The following is a 15,570-nucleotide window of genomic DNA, read 5'->3' as shown; positions in this document are numbered from 1 at the left end:
TGGCCAACAGGCCGACAGGTTCATAAAAACGCTGAGTGAATCAGTGTTTCCCACAGGATTCTGTGTATTTGTGGTGGGTGACCACAGACCTCCTAGGGGGGTCCGGGGGCATGCCCCCCGCGAGATTTTTTTAAAACATTTTAAAGTAAAATGCATGAATTTGGTGTACTTTGAGAAAGCTTAAGAGCAAAATTAAAAGGCTAGATCTATGAAGAACATGTCATCATTACTGTGCTGTGGGTTTACAATGACAAACTAAATTTCTCCCTATAGGTCAGGGATACTCAAATTGCTTTGCCCGGGGGCCACTTTCGTGAAATGATAGAAGGCCAGGGGCCAGTTAATAAACAAACAATATCAATTTTTCTGTAGCGGATTGTAGGTTTTTGGGGTGTCAGCCAGAGATTAGGCTGACAATGTTGTGCACACCGGATAGTTAGTTAGGTTAAGTTAGTTACACTGGTGAATTGCTAATTTAAATTTCTTTGTAGAATTATTGACACGGCTCAAACTCAACATTGCTAATCTTGTGAGTGTCAAATCAAACGTTTGCCTTGCCAGACCTTGTTACTCTGTCAATACAATAATAATGTAAGGTTACAGAGCTTGTTACTCTGTCAATACAATAATAATGTAAGGTTACAGAGCTTGTTACTCTGTCAATACAATAATAATGTAAGGTTACAGAGCTTGTTACTCTGTCAATACAATAATAATGTAAGGTTACAGAGCTTGTTACACTGTCTGTCAATACAATAATAATGTAAGGTTACAGAGCTTGTTAGGGCCTGTGTCCACCTAGCGTCTTTTCATCAGCTCCGGCGTCTATTTTCAATTGTTTCCAATGGGGGGAGAGCATATGCAAGCGCACACAGACGTCTAGAGAAAGTGCGCTGCGTCCAGCGTATATTTTCAGAGCGCTCTGGTGTTTTTGTGCGCCCGACTCCCAGCGCTCCCAGCGCTTCCAGCTGAAATTATTTTAACTTTTCAGAAAGACGCTGGTGTTGGGTGCTCCTTTTCTGGCAACTAATCATATGAAAAAACTATCGCAACAGAGACAGAAAGGCTCAATTGTGGGAGCAGATTGGCTAGACACTTAATATTTCTGGTGAGTGTTGAGCTAAATCACTGTATGTGTGTTGTTTGCTAATGTTAGCTGTCAGCTATCAAGCTACTACCGCACTGAGCTAACGTTAGTTTCAGACTGCTTCCTTGTTATATTGTGCGCCGAGATCAGCGTTCCCCAGCGCACTCCCAGCGTTTAACGTCAGAAAAAGACGCTAGGTGGACACAGGCCCTTACTCTGTCAATACAATAATAATGTAAGGCACAAGTGATTGTTGAGATAGCCACACATCATGAGGCCACACAATGAGCAGTGAAGTGCTTTATCCGACTGGACGTTTCTTGTGTTCACTCGTTAGTTACATGTCAAGGAGCACAGTGAAGAGTGCTTTCTCTTGTTGGCATGCCAAGAATCTCCCCTTCTCTCCTTTAAACATACTTCAAATATTTCTTAAATGACGATTAGAAAACCACTATATTGTTACGCAACTGTGCGATTGGAACACACCTGCTCTGCTGATGGTATCCTTGCAGGCACAGACTATGCTGAGTGGGTTCACTTGGTCAGTTCTTAAAAGGACTGACGGCAAAGACGAGTCTGTATTTTACAAATCAGACCAGTGATTCATTATGGCTGAAGAAGTGGAGTACAATGACACACACAACTGTACGAGGACGCAGCAACAAAACACATAGTGCGGTCTTTGTTTTCACTCAGACTACGTACCTGCTGCTTTCTGTCTTTGTTTTCACTCAGACTACGTACCTGCTGCTTTCTGTCTTTGTTTTCACTCAGACTATGTACCTGCTGCTTTCTGTCTTTGTTTTCACTCAGACTATGTACCTGCTGCTTTCTGTCTTTGTTTTCACTCAGACTACGTACCTGCTGCTTTCTGTCTTTGTTTTCACTCAGACTATGTACCTGCTGCTTTCTGTCTTTGTTTTCACTCAGACTATGTACCTGCTGCTTTCTGTCTTTGTTCTCACTCAGACTACGTACCTGCTGCTTTCTGTCTTTGTTTTCACTCAGACTACGTACCTGCTGATTTCTGTCTTTGTTTTCACTCAGACTATGTACCTGCTGCTTTCTGTCTTTGTTTTCACTCAGACTACGTACCTGCTGCTTTCTGTCTTTGTTTTCACTCAGACTATGTACCTGCTGCTTTCTGTCTTTGTTCTCACTCAGACTATGTACCTGCTGCTTTCTGTCTTTGTTTTCACTCAGACTATGTACCTGCTGCTTTCTGTCTTTGTTTTCACTCAGACTATGTACCTGCTGCTTTCTGTCTTTGTTTTCACTCAGACTACGTACCTGCTGCTTTCTGTCTTTGTTTTCACTCAGACTACGTACCTGCTGCTTTCTGTCTTTGTTTTCACTCAGACTACGTACCTGCTGCTTTCTGTCTTTGTTTTCACTCAGACTACGTACCTGCTGATTTCTGTCTTTGTTTTCACTCAGACTATGTACCTGCTGCTTTCTGTCTTTGTTTTCACTCAGACTATGTACCTGCTGCTTTCTGTCTTTGTTCTCACTCAGACTACGTACCTGCTGCTTTCTGTCTTTGTTTTCACTCAGACTATGTACCTGCTGCTTTCTGTCTTTGTTTTCACTCAGACTACGTACCTGCTGCTTTCTGTCTTTGTTTTCACTCAGACTACGTACCTGCTGCTTTCTGTCTTTGTTCTCACTCAGACTACGTACCTGCTGCTTTCTGTCTTTGTTTTCACTCAGACTACGTACCTGCTGCTTTCTGTCTTTGTTTTCACTCAGACTACGTACCTGCTGCTTTCTGTCTTTGTTTTCACTCAGACTACGTACCTGCTGCTTTCTGTCTTTGTTTTCACTCAGACTATGTACCTGCTGCTTTCTGTCTTTGTTTTCACTCAGACTATGTACCTGCTGCTTTCTGTCTTTGTTTTCACTCAGACTACGTACCTGCTGCTTTCTGTCTTTGTTTTCACTCAGACTACGTACCTGCTGCTTTCTGTCTTTGTTTTCACTCAGACTATGCACCTGCTGCTTTCTGTCTTTGTTTTCACTCAGACTATGTACCTGCTGCTTTCTGTCTTTGTTTTCACTCAGACTATGTACCTGCTGCTTTCTGTCTTTGTTTTCACTCAGACTATGTACCTGCTGCTTTCTGTCTTTGTTTTCACTCAGACTACGTACCTGCTGCTTTCTGTCTTTGTTTTCACTCAGACTACGTACCTGCTGCTTTCTGTCTTTGTTTTCACTCAGACTACGTACCTGCTGCCTCAGACTACGTACCTGCTGCCTCAGACTACGTACCTGCTGCCTCAGACTACGTACCTGCTGCTTTCTTCAGTGGACAAAGTAAGCAGTAGCACATATCCACACAAGGTTTAGGGCTGGGCAATATAGCGATATTATATCAAGAGATCGTGAAATGAGGCTCAAGATAATCTTAGATTTTGGATATCGTAATATCGTGATATACAAGTGTTGCCTTAAAGGCTGCATTATAGTAAAGTGATGTAATTTTCTGAACTTACCACGTTGTTGTTCTAGCTGTTCTTTGCCTTGACCCACTTAGTCATTATATCCACATTACTGATGATAATTTGTCCAAAAATTATCAGTGTAAATTTTGTGAAAGCAAATACTTAGGGAAGGAACCCCTGTCTTTGCATTTTATTTTGATCAGTCGTGTTTTTTTAATAAAAGTGCTTTGGACATCTCACATGTGGCTTTGAGTTCCAACTGAACATTTAGCGCACTTCGTATGAAATACCAAGATATGTATTGTCATTCAGCCTAAAAATATGATTTTTGGTCCATATTGCTCAGCCCTTGTTGTACTGTTCAGTAACTTGCAAAATGGGCTTTAACAAACATGAAAAAGAATCGTGATAAGATTGCGGATCGGGATGCTGCCTGAAAAATATTGTGATGTATTTTTGCCGTATCGCCCAGACGCCCACCCTTAGTAGCGAGGTTGCTCACATTATCTCTAGTCCATCAACTTTTTATGGACTAGCCAAGCCTCAAAGTATCCTTACAGGACTGAGGTCAAGAGCTAAGCAGCTGTATTGATTCACCACACTTTTACAAGCTGCATGGCAAATTATCAATTCTACTAAAAACCAATTCCAAATGATCAACGCTATAAACTTTATGATGCTTTGTTTACTGACAATTATGAAACAGAGAAAGGTTAGCGAAGGCACACACTAGCCCTGCTGTCTTCATTTTAATCCAATTGGATCAAGCTTTCACCCATGGTGACTTCCGATGTACAAGGACAGGACAGTTCCTCATGCGTTCTTCCCCTTACCCCATACTCTCATCACTTGCTAGAAACAGCTGTAAAACCAAAGTATTGCCCAATAGACCCTTTTCACGGTGGCCATTTTGTGTCAAAAAGGCAGGACCAACACAGGTGCAAGGAGAACACTAATGAGGGTTTCCAACTTCCAATCATGGAATTTGGAAACTCTCATTAAGTGTTCTGCTTGCACCTGTGTCGGTCCTGCCTTTTTGACACAAAATGGCCACCGTGAAAAGGGTCTATATATAGGCTACTCCTGGGTTTTGAACATTATCCCAGTGACACTCCCCAAGACGCTTTTCTCAGGCTTAAGACTCTCTGGAGCGGAACTGATAGCATCCTCTAAACCGGTTTGGCTGTCAAAGTTCAGGAATACACTGCGAAACCAGAGTCAGCCGTTTCAGTGTGAGCGGAGGAGCAGCTCTGGGCCACACATCAGCGTTACACCACACCAACCAGCAGGTCTTCGGTTTCAAGCTCGGAAATAGAGATAAGCACAAATACAACTGAACTGCTGTTGCCCTCTAGAATAACATGCTGCACATCCTACGCTCCTACTAATATTTCACTTCGCTCTATCTGTAGGGCTATGTATGGTCACAGGTAAGACGGTCACGCTTGCGTACCTGCCACTACCTCACCAAACATGCCACTAATCCAATAGATGTCCAGCCCTCCTATTTCTCAATGAAACAATAAAGCTACTCTGTGACAGAGAATTCAATCATAACTCAACTGTGTACTCATGACTGAGTATACGAGGGATCAGCCAAGCAGCATTTTGGTCAACAAACCGCATCACTGGGTGGCAACGGAAATGGAACCCTATGGAGCCTGAGTTTGAGCGTCTGACTCTAGCCGGCTGACCGTGTTTACAATTTAAAAACTGCGACAGTTCACACAACTTTTTAACACGACATGCATAATATTATACATCAAACTCGTGAGCTACTTCTGCACTCACTCAGAATGTCAAAATATAAGCGATGTGATTTATAGTTTTTGAGATATTAACATTTGTTTGGCACAACTCACACACTAGTTAACTGCCGCGCGGGGTGACGCATTTTTGGGTGGCAGTGACGTCACTCTGATTCGTCCTATATACTAACTAGTATGGAAGCATCAGAGGCATTGACCAGCTCTCAAGAACAGCTTGATTTGAAGTGTTTACGCACAGTGTCTGTGTTGAGATATTTTGATGATGGTGATTTTCTGACCTCAATATGGTAACACCTGCCTAAACAGGTTGGCACAGAGTGACACAGAGACCAAGCCGGGGCTTGTACTAATGTACTGTAGGTATCACACGTTTCATAAGCCCGTGTGTGGATGCTTGAGGCACACTGGAACTCAACTAAAAGCCCTAACCTGGTGTCAAAGCTCACGGCAGCTGTAGCATGTGTGCATTGTGTTTTAACCTCCAGTGGCAGGTGCAGGACCTTTCCCCACTGCACAGGACAGACACCCTGTGTGGCGTGGCTTGCTGCTGCTGATGTTGCGTAACGATTGTCCCCTGCTCCCACCACAGGTCCTCACGGGATGCAGATCAGGCCAGTTAGCTCGTAGTTTGTTTGTCACAAGCACTTTAGCTCCCAGCGAGGCATTTCATGTGACCAAAGCGCTACCACACGGATAAAGGTGCCCTGTCCCTGGCCTCAACTATTATAGTCTTAAAATTAGACAGACAGACAGACAGACACACACACACACACACACACACACACACAGACAGACAGACAGACAGACAGACAGACAGATAAAACTGTCAGTTGTTGTAGCTTCACTTTGGGTTTGCTGGTCTGATTTCTTTGGGTTTGATTGCATTAAGTGTCACTTTTCAAGTTCAATTCACAAATACAGCACACATCTAGATTGGAGAACACGTGATGATGAGGGATAATGGATTTGATTGTAAATACAATGATATAGGTCACACATCGATGTTATCGTAGTAAAGTGTTTGCTTTGTGAAGGCAGAGAAAACGCTGTTCCTTCTTACCTTGGGCAAGTCCCGGAGTTGGTTGGCATCCAGCAAAAGCTCCTCCAAACTGCGTCCGTAGCGGTAGATGTCATCGGGCACATAGAGCAGCGAGCAGTGGCGCTTATCGATCATCTCCACATGACGGTTACACCGCCACAGGGGGATGCAGTGAAACATCACGGCCGGGTTCTCAGGCTGCCCGGGCCCGGGGACGACAGACCTCTCTCGTGTCCGTGCGATAAACAAACAAGCGAGAGAAGGGATGCAACAGATTGCTAACTGACGCTGCTGCTGCTGCTACTACAGGCAGCGGGATATAGCCCCGAACTAGCTTCAATTCAGCCAACAACACCAAAACTCAGAGGCAAGTAAGCATCGAAACGAACCGTCAATAAGTCGCGCGCCCCGCTAACCCAGCTAATGTTGGGTCGCGACCGACATGGGAATGATAAGTCGATCGGTCGTTGTCTGACTTTGGTTAGTTTGTATTGTAGGCACCTGTTTGGTTGGTTTTTACGCTCGCTTCTGTCACGTCCTCGCTGTAATGTGTCTGCCCGTCGCTTGGGTTGCCCCCAATTCTCTTCTTTAGTGGGGGAAAAAAAAACACTTGCTACATCTCAGTGTAGCAGAGAGAGGGTCGCATTTCGGGTATTTTCTTCCTCGTCCCGGAGTTAATTTCCTCTCCAGTCCAGTTTCTGACCCGGAACATTCACTCCCTCATTCCAATCCTACGTCATCATCGTTCCAGGCGGCTCCTCCTCTCCTCTCCTCTCCCGGCTCGCCTGCCTCTGGAGGAGGAGGGACAGCCAGGGGCGCCACACAGACGGCCCGGGACAGGGACAGGGCCCCCAGCTGACTGCTGAGGGAGGGCCACAGTGCTCTGACTGATTGAGTCACTCACTGATTGGTTTATATTTAAAATAAAATAAAAAATAAAGAGGAGAACAGCATGAAAAACACAGAATATCATGACCAGGGTGGGAATTTCATCATTTTAGGGGTGTCGCAATTTTGTTTTAGGGCATTGATTTTTTTTTAGGGCGCTACGTGTGCACGATTCCTAGGCTCGACCGCTGTGCGGGCTCGCTACGGCCCCCCGCCCGCCCTGGCGGGCTCGCATACGCAGCAGCTCAGCTGCTGTGTGGCCTCGCCTGCCCTATTGCCATGCGCAGTGCACAATTTGCCCAACTTCGCATCACTGATGACATCACAATTGCTCGAGTGACATCAATAATGTCACAATGCCTATGACATCATCGGTGATGTCATAAGAGGATTTCGGGCAATAATGATGTCACTATGCCTATGACATAATCAGTGATGTCACTCGCTTTATCTCCAATGTGGGACAAAAATGTAAACAGACAAACAGAGCCCATACTTACTCCCTTTTATATATGAATGAATGGATGATGATGATGATGATGATGATGATGTGAGCCAATTACACATCCTTTGCATAGGGAAGGCTAAACTGAGACCACTGACGTTTTTAAAGCAGCTGACAGTAGCAGGCTGGTATAATAGCCGGGCACTGCCACGGTGTCCGGATCTCAGGGCATCAAGGCCAGAGGGAGGGGCAACGGAGGCCATGGCCTCCATGTAACTCCCACCCTGGCCTGATCATGACGTAAGATTGTCCCGGTTTAAGATGGGTGCCCCAAATATCTGTAAAACACTCAAATGTTTTTTAGTATTGGAGGATCGGTGGCTCAGTGTGTTAGGTGCGTAGCATGGGCTCAGTCCTTCTCGCAGTGACACAGGTTCAAATCCGGCCTGCGCTCATTTGCTGCATGTCCCCATTCATCTCCCATCCTTCCCGTCTCTCTCTACGTCTGTCCAATAAAGCAGAAATGCCTTAAAAATAACGATGGTATTGTTTTCAGCGCTTGCATATAGACATTTATCATGTTCTGTCCCACTTATTATGCACCATGTGTCTGAATTCCTCACTGATTTGTCTGTCTGTGTGTCAATCAATCAATCTGTCATTGTCAAGGCTGTTGCTAGCCTTTGACACTTGTGGCTCTGTCTGACAGAATCTGTCAGTTTGATAGCGGTTAGCTGTCATTGCTGTCATGCCAAAGAGACAGGTGCGTGCCTGCTCGCTGAAATAATTGTCCCCCATCCATGGGTGGAAAGAGTACAAAATAAATCTACTCAAGTAGAAGTAGGCTACTGTGCTTTGGCTTCTACAGCGTTGATTAAAGTAAAATTACTTGAAATCTGGAATAAATGTATATCCAATAGTAGCCGATGGGGCACATAACTGATAGCTATGCCCCGATCCTGCATACATATAGACACAGTCTGGAACATTGATGTTGGTGTGATTCAAAACATTTATGAAATATCAATCATGTAATAATAATGAATTGCTCCCTTACTCTATTTGCCTCCCTCTGTCTCTCTACTGGACGTCGTGTTCATTTCCTAAGTTTAGCAATAAACAGGTCACAGTCAGGTTGCAACGTCTCTTTACCTGCATGTAGACATAACAGGCCCTATATGTAGTTTTCTATTTATAGTCCAGGAGTTTTCATAGATCACTTGTATAAACAGGTTCTTGAAGGGCGAGACTTGCTGATGGGACATGATCTCTTCTTCACAACTTCCAGATCCTACCGTTACTTGAAACCACAGAGGACATGTTGCATTCATTAAAAATAGACTAGAAATTTAAATACCTTTACTGGTTCCAAAAGCCTACTGCGCATTTACAATTTAGCAATCTGATACCTTCAGGTCTTGTGTCACAAGCCCAGTAAATTTGAGAAAGAGAAGCTCTTCACACCAGTGAATTAAACATTAACAAAAATGTCTTATCAGTCTTATATCCAGCCGCCACAGGTGGAGCTGAAGGCTTCAACAGTCTGGGATCTTCAGTTCCTTCTGATGTCTCAAATTCAGTTGTCGAAACACTTTCCAAAATAAAATCAAAATAGAGAAGAAGAATTTTTCAGAAGTAGGTACCTTCAAAGACAATAAGGATTTTTCAGAAGTGTCTCCCCTCAAAGACAATACAGGGATTTGACAAAGGACAGTTTTCTTGGTTCATTTTATATATATATATATATATATATATATATATATATATATATATATATATATATATATATATATATAAGATTTGTTAAAATCTTGCCATTAGGCTTTGTTTGCCTACAAATCTGAGAAGAAGAGACCACTGTTGTAATCTAGGACAACCACTTTCTATGTACGGTTTTTATAAACACAGCCTAACAAAACTAGTTGATGCTCCCAATCATTTCAAATGATAAGCCATCAGATGACCGTAAACTAATCTCAAAACAATGTAGGCTATTAACCCAATGTGCTAAAAATATCAAACTGATATGTGGTCAGTTGTGATTGCTCTCTTCACTTTGAGTTGCTGATCGGATTGCTTCGGGCTCGATTGCGTTACATGTCACTTGCTCCCAAATCTAGATTGGGGAAGGAATCCCTATGTGATGAGGGACGAGATGAATCTTGTCAATGGAGTTGTGTCTATATTCTAATAAAATATAGCTCATATATTGCTATAATCTTAACATATAAATGTAGTAAGGTGTTACACTCGAGAAGGTATAGAAAAGCTATTCCCTTATTTCCCCATGCACACTAGAGGGAGCCAAAGCCCATCTAATGGGAACACTCAAACTTGCTAACATGAAATGGGCAGAAAGACCAAAATAAAATAGAAATCACACCACATGACTTTGTTCATTCAGTTGCTACATTTAATAGTGAGTAATATTCATCATTTGAGAGAGAGAAAACAAAAACATGGCCATTGCTTATGAAGCATTTCAGCAAGGATAAATAATAGCAAAAGTGAACAGATAATCTACGGTGAACAGGATAATCTAAGGTGAACAGATCATCTACGGTGAACAGGATAAACTAAGGTGAACAGATAATCTCTAATGTGAACAGGATAATCTAAAGTGAACAGATAATCTCTAATGTGAACAGGATAATCTAAGGTGAACAGATAATCTCTAATGTGAACAGGATAATCTAAGGTGAACAGGATAATCTAAAGTGAACAGATCATCTACGGTGAACAGGATAAACTAAGGTGAACAGATCATCTCTAATGTGAACAGGATAATCTAAGGTGAACAGGATAATCTAAAGTGAACAGGATAATCTAAGGTGAACAGGATCATCTAAAGTGATCACAGACATACTATTGTTCAAAGTTAATGAGTGCACTTTTACAGCCACACAGTATGCAGCAAAATCCATCAAGGGAATTTATCTACGGCCCAGCTGTTTCTTAAAGGCCTTTAAGGACTTTGCCATCATTGGAGCAACTCCTGCATGAACAGAAAACAGCACATTAGGTTTATAAGGTCAAATAGACATAAATAAGAATAAATAAGACACATAGAAATAGAATAAATAGACACACAGACGTAAATCACCCAGATTAGTTTAGTTAAGTCTCAGTGTGGACTCAAACCCCACCTCTGAATCATGACTAGGCTGAAACAGATTTCAAAAGGATCAAGATCTCTAATTTGTACATATATATAATATATATAATACATATCTGAGCGAGCCAATTTGACACGTTTGGCAAGTTATGATAAGCATTCAGTTTAATCTGGCTGTATGTTTAATGCCGAATGTGAGGCTATTAAGAAGAATTGAGAAAATCTAGAATACCCTTTGGTCTCGGCTCGCTTGCTTTTTTGCGAGGGTCTTGTGTACTGCTTGAACTGGCGCTGCTGGACTTGGTGGGCTCGTTAAAAGTTGGCCTTGTCCTGTTGTCCTGAACCTTGACACTGGGAAATTGAGGAATGATCATAAAACAAACTTAAGTATCTGAATCCACAGATTCACTGTGCAGAACGTACAAACGGACCATTTCAAAATGGTGCTAGAAGTGCTTTGAGACATTTTTGATGCGATGACGTGTCAGCATCCGTCTCCCAATGGCAATGGGACAAGTGGTGAGTGTAACATGCTAACATGCTACGTTGCTACAGTCAACAACAGAAAGACTCAAGCCTGGTCTTGTCATAATAAGCAATCAATTAACAATTTTGCTCTCACCGTCTCCGACCAGAATAAAACCAGTTTATCCAGCACATTGCTCTAATCCCTGTGCTCAGCTATCTCTGCTCAAAGGGCATTTTCACTATTATCACATCCATCTCTGCCAGGTTATGTCACTGTGGTTAAGTAAGAGTCCAAGTTCTTTATCGCCATGTCATGATTATGTAACCCAAAATAATGCAATAGATGAAATGAATAGAAAAATGAACAAAAGAAACAAGCTGAGCACAAAACCTGGGTATAAATGCCATGTCTATATTTAGGACTCACCTGCACCGGAGATGAGGCACCTGATGAGGCACCTGAGCAGCAGTCCCGTGAATCTCCTGCTGAATTCGCACGTCTCTGGGTGGCTTGGCAACCGTGTGAATAAACGCCATCTTCACCTGACGACCTACAAAAAAAAAAAAAATACAAAGTTGCCATTGTTGGATTTTGTACAGCAGCTATTCTCAACCTGTGGGCCACAAAGGTATTGCAAGTGGTCCGCCAAATCATTTGCAAAACATTACGATCTTTGTGGGGGGGCAGGATGCAATTATTATTATTATGTATGATAATGCATTTCTCCATTGTTGAATGATAACTTATTTAATTTGTAATCAATTATTCTTTAATTGGCCTATTGCAGAGACAAGCCCTCGGTTTTAGTTTCGGTCTGTTGTGTGGTGCTGATGGACAGCTCCTTTTATCGTTCAAATAAAAAGTGCTCTGAGAACACATTATTTGGCCTCTGTACTATTTATGCTCAGAAGTAACATTTGAGATTTCAGTGTAAACAGCTTAAATGATGTGGATGTCCATCCAGAATGCCAGACCTTTGGGTTTTCTAAAAACAGTTGTTCCATTGAACATCAGACAATGGTGGGTTATTCTACTTTGTTTCCCCCCCCCCAATAACAACAGTAAACATTGATTACGCAGTGTTGGGCAAGTTACTTTCAAAATGTAATATATTACATATTACTAGTTACTTTCATTTGAAAGTAATAAGTTACTTTACAATATTACTTTCTGTGTAGAGTAACTTGTTACTTATTACACTACTTTTGCATTACTTTTACCAAAACAACAGCAGAATGACATCGCCGCTCCGGAACCATCCTGAAAAATAATTTCAACCGCCTTGAAGTCAGTGTAAACAATCCAAAATTCTAAATGTTATAATTTTCCTTTGTTATTGTCATCTATAGTGGTTATTTGCATAAAAACACTTAGTTTGATTAGGAAATGATTGTATCTTTTTTAAATATGTGCTTTGATTTAATCAAATGTAACTCAATTTGTAACTTGAGTTACTTGACAAAGTAACTGGTATAATATTACTGAAATCCTATAAGTAATAACTTATATTACTGAGTTACTGCTAAAAGTAATATATTACATGTAATATGTTACTTTTGTAATGAGATACCCCCAACACTGTTACGGTATAACAGACTCTTACATGCCAACCTGTGCAGTGCAAGGTCCTGTGTAAATGTATTCATAGACACACCTGGCCAGAGAACAGATGTGCCGGGACTAAATTAACCCAGTGTCGAGCAGTATTTATGTGCCCAAACTACTGGAAACCATCGAATGAAATGACTTCAATTCTTCAAGTCCCACTTCTTAACCCAAACGATACAAAAGGGAAGCCTGACACAAAAACACAATGCACTGTAATAGACGTGGTCCCAAGCAAGGGCTGATGTGCCTGATAAAACATCTCAATCAAGTCAAATACATGGTTGCTATTATCCAGTGACCTTGTGTCAAGCCCGGTCACACAGGCTCAAATCAGGACAGACAGGCCAACAGAAATCACTTTGGTTCAACCATTAAAAGGTATTGTGTGTGCTGTTGACATGCTAGTCTGTGTTTATATTGGTAAATGCCTCTCTTCAACATTAACTTTTGAGTTTGCAGGATCAGGATGGCTGCTGTGGTCTAGGAGAACAGGTGAGTATTTGTCTATAATGCTGCTCCACATACAGTAACTGCAGGGATGACGTCTTTATGTAGGCTTAACCAGAAATCGCCGCCATGTTGGTTCGTCAGGGGAAAAGTCTTATGGGGTCTTAGAATGTGGATTTCACTTAAATGCATTAAATAAGGTCTGTGGTTGACAAAAGTTGATGGGAGCAGTGATTTGGGTTCAGCAGGATAATCTTCACAAACGTTAAAATCACTCTTATGCCTTTTGAAGCGTTTTCTAAAAATGGCGTTTAAAAAAACGCATTTACGTTTCAAAAGTCATACAAGTGATTCACGTTTGTGAAGATTATCCTGCTGAACCCACATTACCGCTCCTATAAACTTTTGTTAACCACAGACCTTATTTTATGCATTTAAGCTAAATCCTCCCCATGTTAAATCCCCATAGACTTTTCCCCTGACGAACCCAAGCGCTAATTCCGGACTCATTCCTGCGGTGGTTTAATTGTCCATCTCAATAATATTCTGAGATCAAGTCATAGTCCTCTAGTTTCTGGTGCTGTGAAAGAATTGCTTATCTTCAGGTCATGTGTTTAAGTGGTGAGGAATCCAATTTAAATGTTGTTTTGTGATATAAATTAGAGGTTCATGTGGATGTAGTTTCTTGTGCAGTGCAGCTTCCTGGAGGAGAACAGAAGCATAACAGAAATGTTTCTAAAGAACATGAAGAATATGTTCCACTAGCATTGTGAGTCACTTCCTGGTCTGATAAAGGGTGCGTTCACAAGCACCAAAGCAGGTAATGAGACAAAATGTTGAGAGAAATATTGTAGACTGATGAACCCAAGCGCTACTTCCGGACTCATTCCTGCGGTGGTTTAATTGTCCATCTCAATAATATTCTGAGATCAAGTCATAGTCCTCTAGTTTCTGGTGCTGTGAAATAATTGCTTATCTTCAGGTCATGTGTTTAAGTGGTGAGGAATCCAATTTAAATGTTGTTTTGTGATATAAATTAGCGATCACAGCCCACCTGAGTATTTACTCTACAAGTGCTTCATTCAACACCAAAATTATTTTATTAAGATATTCTATTCAATAAAAATGGCAGAAAATGTGTTTTTTTACAACCCTGTTTTTTTTTTACAACCCAGTTTAGGACCTTATCCTTCACTGGGTTACTGGGTAACACCTGGGTAACTTTTCACTTTCAGTTACTGGGTAACTTTTCACTGGGTTTCTGGGTAACACCTGGGTAACCTTGTCAAGTTCCTGGGTCCTTGACCATTAATTAATATTTAATGCTTTTAGGTTTATCATACAACCTACCACTACACTCCTTCTCAAGAAACTGTATACAACCAATGTACTCAAAATAGTCCATTATTGTGGTTTTAAACGTTTGAAAGGTTGTTATTATTGTAGCGATATAGTAACCGATTTTAAACATTTGTCTACGTAGTTCAGAACATTATTGATACATTCATATGTCAAAAGGTTCAAGGAGCACAAGTTCATGTTGAGATGCCTTCACATTGACAGAAAAATGTGTTGAAACTGCGCACTAAATTCAGTCCACACCTTTGGGTCTGTTAGACTGGGCCGAGGCGATGGTTTTGGTCAGGCTCTTGAATCTCCTCTCCCTCGCCTCAGACAGCCTGGTGTACATCTCTTTCCAGGACTCGTACTCCTCAAGCTTGGACTCCCGAAACTCCCTCTGACAGTGTTTCTCCCACAAGTGATCAGTCACGCCCATGTAGATCTAGACAACACAATCAAATGCAAGGAAACATAATTAATGTGTGTGTAGAAGAACAGAAATCTACTGCAAATGAGTTATACTCTAAACCTTCCTATTTCCGCATCTTCTCTGCAGGAGATGTTTGAGGAAACAGTGAGGAAGCAGGGCCTTAAAATGACCAGCGAGCCAAACCACATCGATCAGGAAATTTCAGAATGAACTTTGACATATAGTATACCATATTAATAAAAGAAAATCACAAGTCTTACCGGGTTGCATTCTTCAATACGTAGCAGCTGGTTGGGTGTGCATCTCTCCAGCACCGGCTCCAGGAGATCAAAGGGGACTCCTCCAGTTTCATAAAGCACTGAGAAGAAATTCAACAAAAGCAAATCCAACAAAAGCGACAGATATGGCCTCCTCACGGAGTCTTCCTTTACTCACAGTCGATGTTGTTCTGCAGAGTACGGATACACTGCTGGTACAAGGACATCATGGCT

The 15,570-nt window shown here is 41.8% G+C and overlaps 1 protein-coding gene across 1 annotated transcript in view; it reads right to left on the bottom strand.

Annotated features, from left to right (window-relative positions):
- Positions 1–7,025, bottom strand: part of lrrc1 (leucine rich repeat containing 1) — a 37,615-nt gene extending 30,590 nt beyond the window's left edge. Inside the window, exon 1 of the mRNA XM_083658331.1 lies at positions 6,358–7,025. Within this exon, the coding sequence (XP_083514457.1) occupies positions 6,358–6,516 (159 nt within the window). The 5' untranslated portion in view covers positions 6,517–7,025. The remainder of the gene's footprint in view (positions 1–6,357) is intronic.
- Positions 7,026–15,570: the final 8,545 nt, after the last annotated feature.

The sequence above is a fragment of the Poromitra crassiceps genome (genome assembly GCF_964638095.1).
Source record: "Poromitra crassiceps genome assembly, chromosome: 22".
In the NCBI taxonomy this organism is placed as follows: Eukaryota; Metazoa; Chordata; class Actinopteri; order Beryciformes; family Melamphaidae; genus Poromitra; species Poromitra crassiceps.
The sequence above is the reverse complement of the archived record's forward strand: the minus strand, read 5'-3'. Positions and strand labels throughout refer to the sequence as shown.